Consider the following 17,622-nt stretch of genomic DNA (forward strand, 5'->3'; position numbering starts at 1 on the left):
ATATTTACATTTGAGAATTTGTCTTACATGAACCGCAAGTGTTGGTGAACTTTGAAACCCAAATTATCTTAGCACAATGAGCATTTTTGATCAAATTTCATTATTTTTCTGTGGGTACATAGGCATAGGCATTATCATAACTCATGTCTGTTACTTCGTCTACAATTATATGAGGCAAAGCGAGAAGAGAAATAATGGTATAAGTACAAAGTTATTTTTTTAAAGCTTAAGATGATTTTTCATTGTTCATGTCTTTAACCAGATTTCCAAACAACTTGGTTCCTTCCTCACTCTTATTGAATCCGGGAGCAGTTTTCACTCTTTCAATAAAGTAAACCACAAACAAAAACAAAAGTGAAATTGGAAGTGAAATTTTAAATTTGTTGTAGCAGGAATATTAACGACATATTACGAGTACAGAATGATTGATAGCAGTATGGAAATTTTAAGCACTTAGCCTCCTCAGCACAAGATAATAGAAATTATGACTGCGGAGATTCTGTAACTTGATTTCATAGTCAAAGGCACACATAGCAAGGTTGGCATCATGCTGAGTTGGGACCATTTCGTGACAAAATTTATTTCCTTTTTTCTTTTTCTTTTATTTGTAAAAAATGTCACGAATAAATGTTTTTCTTTCTTTCTTTACATACGAGTACCTAGGTAACTACATGTTCTGTAGACCCGTATTCAACCAGCTAGGCCTTTGATTCAGGCAATGCTACCAAATACAAGCTTGTCTGTAATTAAGATTAGATCACAAAAAATACAGATTTAAGACATAAATTATATACAAAGAAATGAACAAAGTGGACCGTGCGGTGGGCGGAGTGCACCGTGACCTGTGAACTCTCTCAGACCGACCACGATTGTGCGGTGCGCAACTAGACTGAGAGGGCAATCTTTGAAAACTTAATGCAGACAAAGCAAACAAATAAAAACCATCATACATTAATTAAATAAGGAGAAATGTGAATAATTGTGTACAAGCTTATAGTTACGTTAAACTAGCAATTATTGCAAGGAATGTCTGTTTACTTCCAATAAAAAGTGAATATTTATTCCGCTGTTATTAAATTGTGCAGAATAGCCAGAATAAACAGTGGCCATAGAAAATATTTCTTTTTAACAGAATCGTTAAAACTCCGACATTCATTGAAAAAATAATAATTGCGTAGCATTTATAAGTTAGGCATCTTCTAAGTAAGGTTTAGTAGGGCTTAGTAAGTCTTAAAGCCAATTAACGGACCAGTCTCAATTCAATTCAAGTTTTTGCAATTAACAAATGGATTTTGTTATTTTTATGGAATATGAAAGCATTTTTTTTTATTATTCGACTGGATGGCAAACGAGCAAGTGGGTTTCCTGATAGTAAGAGATCACCAACGCCCATAAACATCTGCAACACCAATTTTAGCGCGAACACAATTTCAACTTTTAAAACTGAAGACGTTAGTCAAATATCTATACGAAACAAAATTACTGATAACGCGGTAGTTTTGAGACATAAATTGGTGGTCCATATCATTAATATTGAATAATATAAATGGCTGACACCCCTTTAATACTCAACCATTTTAAACATCGGTATTAATTTAAGTATAATATAGAATGCAGTATTTCTTTTTCACTATTCCAGATGTTCAAAGTTATTCCGTTTAAGCAAATTAGTTACCAGAAAAGACACGCATAATATTTTGAAGTCAACTTGGCGATAACTTTGAACTGACCATTACAATCGCACTAACAAGACAGGACAATAGACGTTGTAGCGGGTCATGTCTCTATCCCATTCAATCAGATCCGTTCAGTGACCCGTGTCAAATCGCATCAAGGACCAGCACCCGTAACTAGTCAATTGTTATTTCTATTCTTCAAACGTAACTCTACTAAATTTAAGACTCCATCTCTCCATTAATCATTTTAAACAAATCTTCATCTGAATCGGACTGTACTACAATACAAAACAACTCATTAGGTTGACACATTCCATATGCTTATTTACGGTTAGACCCGATAACGAAGTCGATCAGACTTCACCGGTCGCCTTAGATGGTGGGACTTGCGGCACATCTTTGTTGCGCACCCCACTGGGTAAGTCAAGGCCTCTTCCTGGTAGCCGTTTCGTTGAATTCTACAAACGAGCATTATATACAAAGCAGGGAGGCCAATTGCACGGCCTGCGTCTCAGGCGTCTAATGTAGCAGAACACGACTGTCCTATTGTGTTTATTTCCTTGTACGGTTTTTGATATCATTAACATAAATAGTATCCTGCATCCGACATTCACATTCGGCGCTGCGGCGGCGAGTATTGCGAGCACTTCCACTTCGTCTTGTAACTAGACCTTTTCGTCGTATTGCCCAGTCGCTGTAGGTAACGGTAACAAATTCACCCAAAAGCTTTTTTGTGTGAGAAATGGAGGTCGTACAGTAACCAATTCCACGACTTCGCGCCTTTGGATTTTCCGTTAAAAAGTATACGATTACATCGCGATTTTACGTGGTCGTGTCGTAGTCGAGTATAGTTTGACACGTGTACCGTTGGGTTGGGTACAAATCGTCGTATCTCCATTGAAACAAGCGGGCGTTGCGGCGCACCCCGGGAGGCGCGGATCGCGATCGTCGCCAGTCACGACATTTGGGAAATATTCCCTGGACGTGGCGGGCCCTGCCGCCGCCTGCGCCTCGCCACCGTTCCGATGCGCTGCGGTGGTGTGGGAGCGGGTTATCCTATCGCTTCTTACTTCCATGATACGATGCTGATACACACACATTGTTCTTGGTTCTTAAATTATTTTTCTAATTCTTTTTCCGTTTAAAATATATGATCTATCACATCCGTAACCCATAAAATGCAACATCTCAACATAGCGTGGTCAACATAGAGTCAGACCAATTTATTTCAATCCCTATAAAGACAAGCCTCCAGGCATATCGGGAAATCTCACAGCTTAAACTACAACTAATTGAAATGATGGTATATAAATGGCCTATGCTTTGCTTACTACATATTGCTAGGAGCCTAGGACCACCAGAGCGGAAGATTCATAATGGATATTACATTATGTATCGATATTATACTAATTTAGAGAGATAAGGGTATGTTCAAGTATTGTATAGTCAAATATAGAAGAAATACTAGATGTCTTGTTTAAATAAATAATAAATAAATAAATATCACGGGACAATTCACACCAATTGACCTAGGCCCAAAGTAAGCTTAGCAAAGCTTGTGTCGTGGGTACTAAGCAACGGATAAATATAATTATATAGATAGATACATACTTAAATACATATTAAACACCCAAGACCCGAGAACAAACATTCGTATTCTCATACAAATATCTGCCCCGACACGGGAATCGAACCCGGGACCTCAAGCTTCGTAGTCAGGTTCCCTAACCACTAGGCCATCTGGTCGTCAATCGTGTCGTGTTTATGTGCACCAGTGTAGGTAACTGTATACGTCAAGTGACTGCGGAGACGATGAGTAACTAGCATGGCATACATTTACAAAAGACGACAATCCTTATTATTTAATATTATATTATATTAGTTAACTAATAAAAAAATAAAAAAAACTTTTCAAAATAGCGGGATTTGTTTTGCTTTTGCACGGAGTAATTGAAAATTGAAAGAAATAAAACAGATTAGTTAACACCACTTAGTTTTTCTACCATGTTAATGAAAATACTTTAATCACCGAAACAGAAACCATCCAAATAAATCAATCAAGCTATCATAATAAATTACCACAAAAATACCTATTAGGATGGCCCGAGATAGGACATAAGACGTTTGCGCTATCTTTTCTGAAAATGCGTTCCCGCGGGTCAAACTGGTCATCTGATCGGGATCCACTTCGCATCAAGAGAAAATATTGAGTAAGATCAGCCACGATAACACGCTTGCGGGTGGTCACTAGCCAAAACAAAAGAAAACTAAAAAACATGAAGCGCATTTAGATTTTATACGTAGGTCTATTTGATACAAATTATCAATGTAAAACGAAATAAATCGTTTCAAATTCATACGGCATGTTGACGTTACTTTCATGTTATTGTTTGATGCGAAATTATATCAACCAGTTACGCTGCAATGAATGAATATCCTGGCCTGGAAGGAAATGATATTAATGTTGGATTGTTGTACAGACTACCAGCACTGATCAATCAAGATTTTTATTTTTATTGGAGTTGTTGTAATCGGCATCAATAAATTTAACCAAAAGAGGTATGCTTTTTGTGTATGAACAAATAGCTGTTTGTTTATTTTGTACCTAGTCATCTCATCACATAAAAGGCCAACAGAAAATAGACATCTGCACAAAAACCTCGTCAATAGTATGTACTATGCCGTTGAATTAACACCCTGGGAAAGTTCACACAGCGATAAAAAAAACATAGCCGATGCTAAACCGCGTGAATCGTTGTTACAGATCGGCGAACTACAATAATAAAACGGGAGAATGCGTTTTATCCGACATGGACCGCATCACACTAGCTGGCACCAACTCCTTCCAACAAAATGAAGGTACATATTTATATTTACTTTATTTTGTCCTCTTTACCTTACTTATGAAGGTAAATAAACTGGATATTTACAAAAACTTTATTGCAGATACTGACTATTTGGAAAACAACTGCGTCGAAGAGCCTACAAAACTATGCGAGTTCAAAAAAATGGGAGGTCGTATTCTGAAGACAGTGGATTCTGTGTATCAAGATGTTCAAACCGTAGAGGAATGCAGAGAGCTTTGTCTTAACTCACCATTCCGTTGTCACTCCTACGATCACGGTGACACTGGTGACCATGTTTGCCGTTTATCTCATCATTCTCGGGCTACTCTTGCCGACATTCAGGTAAATTAAACGACTTACTTTAACATAACTTTTCCATATAAATGGACGCAGAAGACAAGACGGTTTTTTTATTTTTTTAGGATCCCTACTTGGAAGTACCTGAAGCAGCGACCTACGAACTATCTTCTTGTTACAATGTGTCTATCGACTGCCGCGCTGGAGACATGGTTGCGCGCATTCAAACATCGAAGTTGTTCGATGGAAAGATCTACGCCAAGGGAAGCCCTAACTCTTGCGTCGTTGACGTCAAGCAGAGCCTTCAGTTCGAGCTGCACATGGGTTACAATAATATTGAATGCAACGTTAAGCAGAACGGATTGGGAAGGTAAGATGCACAACATGACCTACAACTTTTATTTTATTTCTGGGAATAAAATATCCGTAGCAATACCTAATGACTTTTATTCATCATTTAATTTTGTTTCTAGATATTTGAACGATGTCGTTATCCAGCACCACGATACTATCGTGACATCTTCCGATCTCGGTCTCGCTGTGACTTGCCAGTATGACCTGACCAACAAGACTGTGGCCAATGAAGTTGACCTCGGAATCACCGGAGATATCCAGACCAGTATGACGGAAGATGTAATTGTCGACTCACCCAATGTAGCCATGAGAATTACGGACAGGAGCGGAGACGACATTATTGCTTCCGCTGAAGTTGGAGACCCCCTGGTAAGTTGGCACTATTACAGCAACAAACCAATATTAGTACTTATTTAAAACTTGAAAGTATAACATTTCTTCTTCGCTCACAGGCTCTGCGTTTCGAGATTATGGACCCGAACTCGCCTTTCGAAATCTTCGTACGAGAGCTTGTTGCTATGGATGGTGTCGATTCTAGCGAAATTACTCTCATCGATAGCGATGGCTGCCCCACAGATCACTTCATCATGGGACCTGTATTTAAATCATCTATGAGTGGAAAGGTAAGACAGTGTTAAAATATCCAAAAAAAATGGAAGTTATTAGAGGTTATGATTACTAAAGTAACCCGAACCTGGAACCTGAGTTGCATGAGAACGATTAGCTCTTGACTAATTATTATTTTAACTTTGTTATAGATGCTGTTGTCACACTTTGATGCTTTCAAGTTCCCATCGTCTGAAGTTGTACAGTTCCGTGCGTTAGTAACGCCCTGTATGCCTACTTGCGAGCCCGTGCAGTGCGACGGCGGGCCGAACGATCTCCGCTCCGTCAGCTCTTACGGACGTAGGAAGAGGCGTTCTACTCCTGGCTCACCCACCGACGATATGCTCCTCGTGCAAACTATTCAAATCACGGACAAGTTTGGATTCGATAAACAACGCGCCAAGAATATTACTGAAGACTCCGTATTCGTGAGAGAGACTGAAATGACTTGCGTAAACGCGGCCGGAGCCATGCTGGCAGCTGCTGCTTTCCTTGCCGCTCAATTAGTCGTACTCGCAGCGTGGACCTGCAGTTGGCAGCGACGACGTGCGGCTGCTAAAGCAGCGGAACTGCTCCCCGGACCCAACGCTCCCTCAGCTCTCTGTAAAGTCTACGATGCCAGCTTCTCTCGCGCTCACCAGAGGCACTTTTGAGTCCGCGTAGACATGTCGACGTGATCAGCGTTCGCAATAGTAGTTTATGTTAGTTTTTAAACCTCTGTCGAGTTTCAGCTTATAAAGGCCACCATCATTCTCTTAGAATGACGTTGCTCTTTGTGGAGTGCGGGACGACGACAGTGGTTAGTTAATGGTAGTGTCCGAGCGCGAGCGCCGCGAGCTACGTACGGGCACGCGGCGGGCGCGCACGACGCTGAGGCGGGGACGACCAGAGGAGCGTGCGCGACTGTGGATGGATGAGAGTAGCGGTGCGATTTGTCAGCCTGTTGAGTGCATGAATTGTAAGCTTATATGAACGCTCGCTTGTCCCCATCTCCGCCGTCGTCGGCGGGACCGCGGCCCAGAGTCGTTATCAAGATCACGTCGCCCATTCGTTCACTTTACGCTCGGCCATCCATTTGCGGAAGTCCGACAACGTATTGTACCATATTTTTTTATAAAAAGTAGCATAAGCCTGATTTAATGATAGTGATAAGTAAAAAGTAACATTTTTGTACCTTTTAAGTAGATAACCGAACGTGCGACCTAAGTCAAGAGACGATGGATTGACGGCCGTCCCGACATCGTAATTTATTCAATTTAGCATAGTTTCTTTTTTATTTAATTTATGTCTCAACATTGAATTATAGCTATTTAATAAATTCTTAATATAAACAAAATGCCTTAGCTGGTTTATTACAATATGACGTGCTATTTCTATGTAAGCTGATTTTACTACCTATTTGACAAGTGCCTTGAATGTGAAATGATTGCAATAATTAAATTTATGATAAACCCTGACTCATCCGGCCAAATCAATTTTACCTACAAATAAATATCAAAAAATAAAGTTTGTTTTATTTTATATATCATTACGCTCATTTACCTGTCACAATGTATAGCTCATATTCATGTTACCTACCTAAGAGAGTCAAAATAAATAAGTGGACAAAGCTACGTGCTTATATTACGCTATCCCTATTTAAATGAAGATGTTTTTGTCTTGAGAGCTTTGCCGTGTTCAGGAGCGGAAACAAGGTCAATACCATTAAACTTACTACTGCAAGTGTCCTTATTTATTTAGAGCAAAGCTTACTCAGTAGTGTCAATTTACGTAATTTCTGAAATATAACCTTAAAATGCACTATTTCAATTATAATACAATACAATGACTCTTTATTGTACACCAGAAATAGTAAGCGATAGTAATTGATAGGAATTAATTAGGATCTAATCTAACCACGCATGTGGAAATTTGATACTTAAATATCATAGGTATTTTTTATCTAGAGGTCTATGAATTTGTTTGACATAGTATACTGAAGCGTTAAAACGAATGAGAAGGAAAAAATATGAAAGTAGAAACTCTTAAACATAATTTCTACATCACTATTGAATCATTCAAAATTGCCATCTACAAGACAGTAGGTAGGTACTTAATGATAGCACAAACTATTTAATTCTTTACAAACGGCACAGCTTATTCCACAAACAAACATCTTTAAGCGTAGAGAAAGTATACACATGGAAATAGTACTTTAAATTTTCAGTACATGCTGCTTAAGATCATTGTGGTCAAAATACGTCTTAACGTTTGAAGCGTTCAGACAACAATAGGGAACTCTATTAGCGACTGTGAATGCCTGTATTTTAAAAGTCACACACAGAAAGTCGGCTTGAATATTTGAGTATTAAGCACGCAAAACGGACATCAAAGAGATGAAATCTTGGAGTAAAGTTCGCTCGCCACTATCAAGTGTGAAGGGGCACGCCGCACGTCGACATTCGTGCCCGAGATTAAATCTTGCGCCGGCGACGGCACGCGACACACGTGTCGCTTGCAAAGTTAACCATTAGTAGGTGACGCAAAGATTTCAATGTTTTAAGCGCGAAAAGATTTTAAGATAGCGACTGGCCGCTAAACACAGCAATGCCATCGTAAAAAATAAAAATAAATAGCTAATTGCTGATACTAGTCTTAGCTGAGCTATTTCAATGGTTACCTACCAACTTTAGATGAAAACAAGAATCTTATCGACTTCTTATAATATTACGCAGTAAGACACAGTTATTTTCCAGTATACCTAAATTCTTCAACAAAATATAAACTATCGTGAAAACGAAAATATGTTACTTGGCATGAATAAACCGGTAGTGTTTCAAAGGTCCATAAAACTAAAATGGTGAATACAACATTGTTGAAAAAGATAAAGTCGTTTACAATAATATGAAATATTCATAAAATAACGCAGAGCGCAAATACTGAGAATCAAGAGACACACACGGAGCGAACAAATAAACCGAACTGCATAATCGAAGATTGACAGACAGCTGTCACGAGGCATCAGATGCCTGAAATAGATGTAACATCGAGCTTTTCTGATTCCGCAGTCCTAACAGAATAATGTCCTTGAGGATTAACAGGTTCTGGAACGAATGCGGAGGGTCGAACCGTATCAGGTCCTTAAAACAATTCAAAATCTATTTATTCAAGGAATACCCGAAGGTCCGATCTTGTGTTCGGTATCGCGACACGAAATGAAACATTGAGTGCCCGGTTCTCATGAAATATGTAATCTGATTAAACATTACAATAAACGAGTATCATTGCAAGCTCAAAGAGCGCTTCGGCGATTAAAAGAACAATATATAAAAAGCAAAAAAAGTGGTACGCATCTCAGAATACCTGTTTTATTGATACGAATGACTAGTTATTATTTATTTTTGAAGTTCTAACCTTAAATGTCTCTATTGTTGTGTTAAGTGAGCTTTAGCTAAGCCTTTTTAATATAAACTGGCACACTTTCGCTTTAAAAAGGAAAGTTAAGGTACAATATAATAGCGTCTTCCAGTGTTCTTAATATTTAAGGCTAAAGTCATTTGTTTTCAAATTCAAAGTTCAAAGTAAAAATATCTTTATTCAATTTAGGCTATAACAAGCACTTATGAACGTAAAAAAAAACTACCAACCGTTCGGAAAAACCACTTTTGAGAAACTCAACGAGATCTAGTTTTTTTTTAAAAATTTACATTGTTATTAAATGATATCTAGTATACAGTCACAAGTATTTAACACAACTTCATTTTTATTTGTTGTTAATTCTTTACCTTAAAAGCATAAATTCCTCGTAGCGATTCACCGAATCGCATTTCACATCAAACTAACAAAATTTCAATAGAATCATGTACTGGACGCAATTTTTCGAGTAGTTTTTTACATTAGTATAATAAAATTAATTTGTAGCATCTCATTTTTCGTGTAGTATTTTACCTTAGACGCATTTCGCCGCGATCGATATTTGCTTGGGACTCTAATTAATTTAACACGTTAAATTTATGTTTGTACTAAAATACATTAATACACGATCGAGGAGAAATGCAACTACAACTAATACAGACTAAAACAAAACACGATTGAGAGACAACGCAATATTTAAATGCACGATCGAGGTGAAATGAGACTAAAATTTATAGTGACTAAAAAAATAAACGGTTGTGACACAACGTTATAATTAAATATACGATCGAGGTGAAATGCGATTCGGTGAAACGCTACAATTTGAGGTAAACAACTAACAAATGATATTTTTTAACACAGTAGATTTGCTATTTGAAGTAAGGGATCGCCAATGCGGATAGGAATCATTTACAAATATCCCTGTCCATGATTGTTCATTAATTTTATAATACCTTCTTGACAATAGATTTGAATTTTGTATTCGTTTCATTGCTATAATATTTTTTGGAATAATATTATAAAAGCGTATGTAATTTCCCAGAAACGACTTTTTGGTTTTAGCCAGTCTGTAAGATGGAACTTTAAGCTTCCCTGTGTTTCTAGCCTTTGGCTTATCGACGTTAGTGGGAAAATCACATATATTCTTCCTAACATACATGATTATTTCAAACACATAAAGCGACGGCAGGGTTAGGATACCTGTTTCCTTTCATTATTTAAACATAATAAAATAAAATACGAAGTCACAGTTTAATTTAATTAAATAGTTATTGCATTGAAATGTCGTAGCTTTACATTAGACTTTTTTACTTTAAATGGGTTAGGGAAATCTTAGTCCTTTTTTTTCGACTGAATAATTTTTGCCCTACTACGGATTGAGGGCACTTTAAACGTTCCATTAAAGTCAATAGGCTTAGTAAAAGTGTCACCATTTTCGTGATCCCTTTTATCTTTTTCGTTTTTGTTTTTAGGGTCATGTACCTGAGAAAACGGAACACTAACAGGATCACTTTGTTTTCCGTCTGAATGTCTGTCTGTCCGTTTGTTCTTCCGTCTATTAAGAACTCAAATCTGAGGTTAAGATCCTTTTCTCGGGAACGCTTGGAGGTATCAAACTGAAATTAATATCAAATAGGTACTCAAGTCCCGTGTGGTGTCGGGTTAGAATTATACCTCTCCATTTCTTCCGTGGATGTCGTAAGAGGCGACTGAGGATATAGGTTAAGGTGTACCGTAGGCGACAGCCTAGCAACCTGTCACTATTGTACCGTTTTTGTCAAAATTAAAACCTAAAATTGCTAAAAGTGGCTCCGAAGCGGTAACGTTTCGTGTGCTCTGCCGACCCCATTTGGGAATACAGTCGTGATGTTTGTGTGTGTGTACTCAAGTCTATTACCCCTTAGAACACTGACAAAATCAAACTTCCAAGCCAACGCAATCAAAAGACATCCATATACTAATATTATAAATGCGAAAGTGTGTGTTTGTATGTTTGTCCATATTTCACGTCAAAACGGCTAATAGGCTACTTTTTATCCCGGAAAAATGCACAGTTCCACAACAACAGCGCGCGATAAGCGAATTCCACGCGGGCGAAGCCGCAGACAAAAGCTACTAGTCATATAAACAAGGATAAGGATAAGTCATATAAGAGATTCCTTTTTAGGGATAAGCTCGTCTTTGCTCTCCTTTCTGTGTATTTGTATTTCTTTAATTTAATTTTTATGTGCATTAAAGAGTTTACATACACACATACAAGGTATTTCCGTACACATTGCCGGGAAATCAAAAACTATACCACTTTCATATAGTACTGCCAGTTATCATAGATACTTAAAATTTGGTATTCGAAGATAACTCTAATAGCTCAACCAACAAGAAAAGTCTGAAAATCTTAATTTTTATGTCTCTCTGTCTCTGTCAGTAACTAATCTCCTTCAGTAACCTAGATACTTTTTGTTGACTGTGCTTGTATTGTCACCCAAACTACATTTGAATACCAAATTTCAAGTCGGTGCCATTAACCGTTGAAGAGTTCGGTCCTGTGGAGACGATCCTGGCCGGACTACCAGGATGTCACTACCAGATTATTGTATTATCACGTAATATACATAAGTATACCAAATTTCAAGTCTATACAAATACTGGAAGTTGGTCGAATTTGACTTGAAAGATTTGATTACAGACAGGCAGGCAACGGGACAGGTGAAACTAAATAAAAGCTTATAATTTACATGGAAAGGGTTCGCAAGGGGCTGATGTTCGAGTCCAACTCGCATTTGAATATATTGTAAAATATAATACCAACAAAACATAACTTTCGCTCGTCTCCCAAAAAATCGTTAAACTTGCCCAATATTCTGCTGTTTGATTTTCATATTACACGTTATTTAGAAACTATTTCAAAACTATATGCGTACCAGACAAATCAGAAGGGTGAAAAATCTTTCATAGAAAAAAAAAACTTTAATAATACTATGAAATATTAATAATTTGCCATATAGGTAAGGTGCCAGCAAGTTAGTGTCAGGCCACATTTTTCACTTACACAAAAAAAATTAAGGACGTACCGTGCGTATTATGCGGCCGAATGACGGCTAGAGTCGTAACCAGTAAATGATTAATTATTTCGTGTTAGAAATAGCCTTACACATACAGTCAAGGGCAAAGATATCGACACTGCCAAAGTTGCAAAAATATGCATATACGGCCTTAATGGTATGTGCATAAAGTCGTGTATACATATTTTTGCAACTTTGGCCGTGTCGATATCTTTGCCCTTGACTGTACCTACACTGTAGTAAATATACTATGCGAGATATGAAGCACACTTATTTATTTAATTTTCAGATAATTACGAATTCTTTATTTTTAACCGTCACGCCGCTCCATTACTAATTTAGAGTTAGCGGTTAAAATAAAGCGGTTTACGAGATGTCCTGCGCCGTCATTCGGCCGTGTTATACGCACTATACGCCTTTAACGTGGCGATAATTTAAAGACAAACTGTTAATGCACTGATAGATCTAGACTGGAAGTTGCTAACAGAGAGCTGTAGGTATGTTGTGTTGTGTGTTGTGACATTTAACAAATATATTAAAATGAAGGTAACCTATACAGAGTGAAATTTTCAAAGCGTACCTTGAGGTGAGGAAGAGTCCCCTAAATAGTGGGAATTTAACTTAAAGATATACATCCGCACATGTCAAAAAAAGCAAAATTGCATTTTAAGATACCTTTGACGCTTGCAATCGCATATCGAAATACGCTCAGAATCGAACTCACTGAAATTATAATAAAACTTTCTAGCGTTTTTTTATGGCACAAATTAGGTACTTTACCAAGGACGGTACGACGGGACGGGACGGGACGGTATAACGGTTATATTCATATTAATCGTAGGAGGTAACAACAGAGCAAATATTTATACGTTAGTCATGACTTGATATGTATCATCAACTGTCATCGGAGAAAAAAAAGAACACACTCTAAAATCATTGACAAAAAGGCACATGTCACAAAAAAACGTGAGGCTTTTAATCAATTAAACTCTTAAAGTACCGTTACTCTTTTCACAGTCTTATTGAATTATCAATGCTCTCAATCAAAAGACAAAACAATTCAAAACAAAATAAACATCGATTAGTTTTGTAGGTACCTACCAAGTTTATAACTCGTATTAATAAAAATCTCTCGATCACAAACAACGATGAACCGATAAAAAAAACAGTCCCGACGCCTCGTTAATTACTTACAAATGAACCGGTCCCACAGTGTGGACTCCGTCGACGCTGCCTCAGACAATAGCGCCATAAGGTATTTAATTATTAACGTGCTTCCTTCAACCCCCCTCTTTATAGCTATGTAGGAGACTAAAGGATAAGACAGATTCAGCAAAAATAATCAGTTGGTAGCTAATGAGTTGGGTGAATGAATCAGTTTTTTTTCTAGTCAATTTGACATGTTTACCGTTGAGCTTAAAAATAATCATGTTCAAAGGAATTAACTGGCTGAAAAATTTTCCGTGTCTCCGGTGAAGACAAATGTAACTCGACTTGAAGCGATAAACCTGACAGGCAAATACGCTGCCAAATAAAATTTTCATTTAAATTCAAGAAATTGAGGTACTTGGTCCTAATGTTATGTACCTACCTATTTATGTAATATGGATTAAGGTTTCGGGCCTAAAAGGCTTAGATTTGTCAATCAACGTTTATTATAATACTTTTCGATTCGAGTTTAGTTACTTTCCATCAAACAAACTTCTATTGCACTTGTAATTTCTATAAGTACCTGTTATATTATTATGTACACCGACCTCGTAAGTTCTTATCGTCTCTAAGCAGTAATAAAATAGTTTATGAAGACTGTAAATCTGCATAAAAGCATGGTACGATCCCGCTTCTGAAGTAAAGATGGGATATACTTAAAGTAAAATACTGAACCATCACTAAATTGATGCCTTGTGGACCGTTTAACTATTTTCAATTAAGACATTATGATTTCACACACTCTTATAGGACCCCAGGTCTTATAAAACTAGGTATTTTCTCACGGCCATCATATTTTTAAAGAAAAATTTAAATACACAGTGTGCAGGCTCCATGCAAATTCACATCGTTTACAGGTTAATGACGGACGTCATAACATACCGAAGCATGTAATTTCATAATAATTATAGAATATTATTTTTTAGCAACAGTGTATTGGGTAGACTTTTTGTAGTAAGGGCCATTGGGCAATTACCTATCTATCCGTGAAGATGGACGATAAATAATTAAGAACATCCGTTTCGTTGGCGTGTTTATTAAAAATAATTGTTTATTATAGTGCACAATAGTAAAATAAAATTACACCTAAAGATACCATTAGAAATTTAAAGGTGTAGTCGACTAAGAAATTAAGTCTAATGGCAGGCTTAAAAAGCATTAAAGGTATATTTATTGTCTACTAACCTTAGCTGTTTTTTTTTCTGATTTAGGCAGTGTTCAGAAATGGTTAAGCACTTACTTGGTCGAGTAAAACTGGGTACACACTAACACTTGTATTAAAACTACTAATCACTAATATTCCAAACTTAATGTCGTTTGAAAAGTGATAATTTAAAAGTTTATCATATAATAATAAATTAAGAATTAACTGCTTCTAAATTACACACTTAATCTCATTATCGTTATTATTGTCGTCTGCGCCAAACGCAATTTAAAGGACAGCAGGACCGTCAAAGGAAACCTAGTAGGTAATAGCGAGAATTTAATCAAATTTCAACAGATATCAAGTCACGTCCAAACAGGCAACGTGTAATTTTCCTTCTTGTAATTAATACTCTTTTATTTGTGGGCAACAAAAAAGATCCAAGACGGAGAAAATAGCCAGTTGTGTGGTAACAAGCAGTTAAATTGTTGAACGTGGATCAGTTAGCAGATCGTAAATCAGTTAGCATACGAGATTGAAGAAACGCGGTAGGACAGCGATAGTCCACGATCACGGATCGAACAACAATCTATCCCAACGATTTTGGTTCATTATAAGCGCAACGATAGTGCAGCTTTAGCCAACTGTATCCATGGAGCAATCTGCGTACTTATTTGCATCCCGATGGGCTGCGGCCCCGGCCTCGCGATCACGCAGATGCTCAATCGATGTGAAAATAAACAGACAAACTAAAAACAATGATAATGATTAAATCTAGATAGGGCGTTTTAATACTATTCATAATTAACAGGTGTCTTAACCAGTTTTTTTAAATTAAACTTGTGCTAAACCCAAAGCATATAATGAACGCAACTTAGTTGCGAACGTGCACAAAAATAATTAACCCAGTGCATGTGTGAAATAAATTAAAAAACTTTTGTCCTAGCCAATACCTTATATTAAATTAAATAGGTACTGCAAATATCCGTAACATAAACATCCCTACATGTGAAATGTTCATTCAAGTCATTACTGGCTTAATCCATTTTATTCGACGCGGTACAAGTCAACATCACGATAGATCATTGCATTTATAACATGATAGATTGACATGAAGGCATCAAGTGGATAAACATCATTTGGACGGGCGTATAATGCAAATGGTAGTGACAAACAGAATTAACATATTTCGCTGCGCCCACTCCGTCGCTTCCAGTATTTTTTGCCCTGATCAGTCAACGAATGGGCGGACGGACCCTCCAATTTGTTGACGTTGAGGTCCTGAGTATGATTGCGCAAGGATTCATGATGATTCGCATTCAAGACGACTCAGGTGGGCGGCACGTGAACGACATCTGTGATGGTTATTGAACCCCATATTATCATTACAATGTACACAATAATTTACCTCTGACTGACAGTCTGATGTATTAATACGATAAGAGAACGGAATGAACTGTTCTGAGTAGCCTGTTGCCGTGTCCGAAAATAGGTGGTATTTGCATTTTATATCTGTTAATTTGGGAACTTAAGCAGGGTTTTTATTTGGAAGCATTTTTCAGATTAATCTGGCTAAGTGCTTTTTGAAATCGTACACGAAGGGTACCGTGCCGCAGTACTTAGGTACAATTGCTTTTAGGTATAAAGAAAAAGAAAGTTATTTCTTCAATGTATTGAGCAAATTAGTATTTTTTTTTACCTATTGCCCGCGACTTGAATTTGTTTACGTAATATCAAAGTCAAAATATCTTTATTCAATTTAGGCTATAACAAGCACTTATGAATGTCAAAGAACTCACCACATCTGTTTTGGAAAATATTTTTTGACAATTCATGTGGCTTTGAAAATTTGAAGACTGTATCCGTTTGGCTGTTAAACCTGCGTGACATACGGATGAACACCTGAGTGACAGCAATAAGGCTACGTTTGAACCCTTTAGGTACAGAACCCCAAAAACATCTTTGCAATTTTTTTCATTAATAAATATTAGTAGGATTGTTACAGCAGCGATAGCGTTTTAAAAAAAACTTTTGTGAAGAACTCTACCTATTTCAGTCAAAAATACACAGCCCAATGACAGACGGACAGACAGCGGAACCTTAGTAATACCAAAATAAATACAAAATCTGTATCTATTTACTTTGACAATATGGTCCCGTTAGAACCTTTTGGGCATGGAACCCTAAGGAGACAAAGATTAAACACGATTATTCAAATTCTTCATCTTCATCGATGAACCACATATAAAGCATATTTATTTAAAAACAAAATGACAAAAAAGCGCGTCAAAGTTCGGGAGTGGGAGCCCGTGACGTTACATGGTAAAAACCCCGATATTGTCACTTCAAGGTTAAATATCTCTAAAACAGCTAAACCGATTTGGATGAAACATGTTTAAACCACATCGCTAGAAAACCTGCTTTCAAATAAAAAAACCGTATTCAAATCGGTTCACCCGTGTAAGAGCTACGGTGCCACAGACAAACAGACACACATAGCGGTCAAACTTAAAACACGCCTCTTTTTGCGTCGGGGGTTAAAAATAGGTACCTATAGGTATTCTCGCCCGTTAGGTGATTAAAAATGTCGTATTTATACGTGTCATGTGTGGCACATTATATGCAATTTAAGAAACAAAACACGGGTACAAAAGCGTTATTCATTCGAGGCTTTCTACGGATTTGTAGGCAACTATACTTGGTTTGGATAGGATAGGATACTAAATGTAAACAAACTTAAGCTGCCAGATTTGGTACATTCAAGGATTTTAAACATTTTACTTATCCATCATTGTAAGACAAACTAGACTAGTGTATTTCAATACAGAAATGTTAATATTTAGATAGTTTAATGGGGGAATTTCAACATTTAAGACACCAATTGACGTTGTTTTGTTTACATTTAGTTAAATACCTATCCAAACCAAGTATAAGTGAGGGATGAGCTGGTCGGAAGTGATCAGTGGGGATCACGATGAGCCGACGCGCGGTAACAATCCGTTAAAAGAGGATCGTGTTCGTGACCTACCTCCGCC

General features: G+C 37.2%; 2 protein-coding genes across 4 annotated transcripts in view; one reads left to right on the forward strand and one right to left on the reverse strand.

Moving 5' to 3' along the window:
- The window catches only part of neo (ZP and PAN domain-containing protein neyo), a 69,068-nt gene extending 62,177 nt beyond the window's left edge, over positions 1-6,891 (forward strand). Inside the window, exons 7-12 of the mRNA XM_074096304.1 lie at positions 4,441-4,535; positions 4,623-4,864; positions 4,945-5,189; positions 5,293-5,542; positions 5,626-5,796; positions 5,932-6,891. Coding sequence (XP_073952405.1) covers positions 4,441-4,535; positions 4,623-4,864; positions 4,945-5,189; positions 5,293-5,542; positions 5,626-5,796; positions 5,932-6,432 — 1,504 coding nt within the window. The 3' untranslated portion in view covers positions 6,433-6,891. The remainder of the gene's footprint in view (positions 1-4,440; positions 4,536-4,622; positions 4,865-4,944; positions 5,190-5,292; positions 5,543-5,625; positions 5,797-5,931) is intronic.
- Atg16 (Autophagy-related 16) overlaps positions 1-17,622 on the reverse strand; it is a 204,906-nt gene that overhangs the window by 170,809 nt on the left and 16,475 nt on the right. The gene's annotated exons all lie outside the window — the stretch shown is intronic.

Source organism: Choristoneura fumiferana, chromosome 13, assembly GCF_025370935.1.
Source record: "Choristoneura fumiferana chromosome 13, NRCan_CFum_1, whole genome shotgun sequence".
NCBI lineage: Eukaryota > Metazoa > Arthropoda > Insecta > Lepidoptera > Tortricidae > Choristoneura > Choristoneura fumiferana.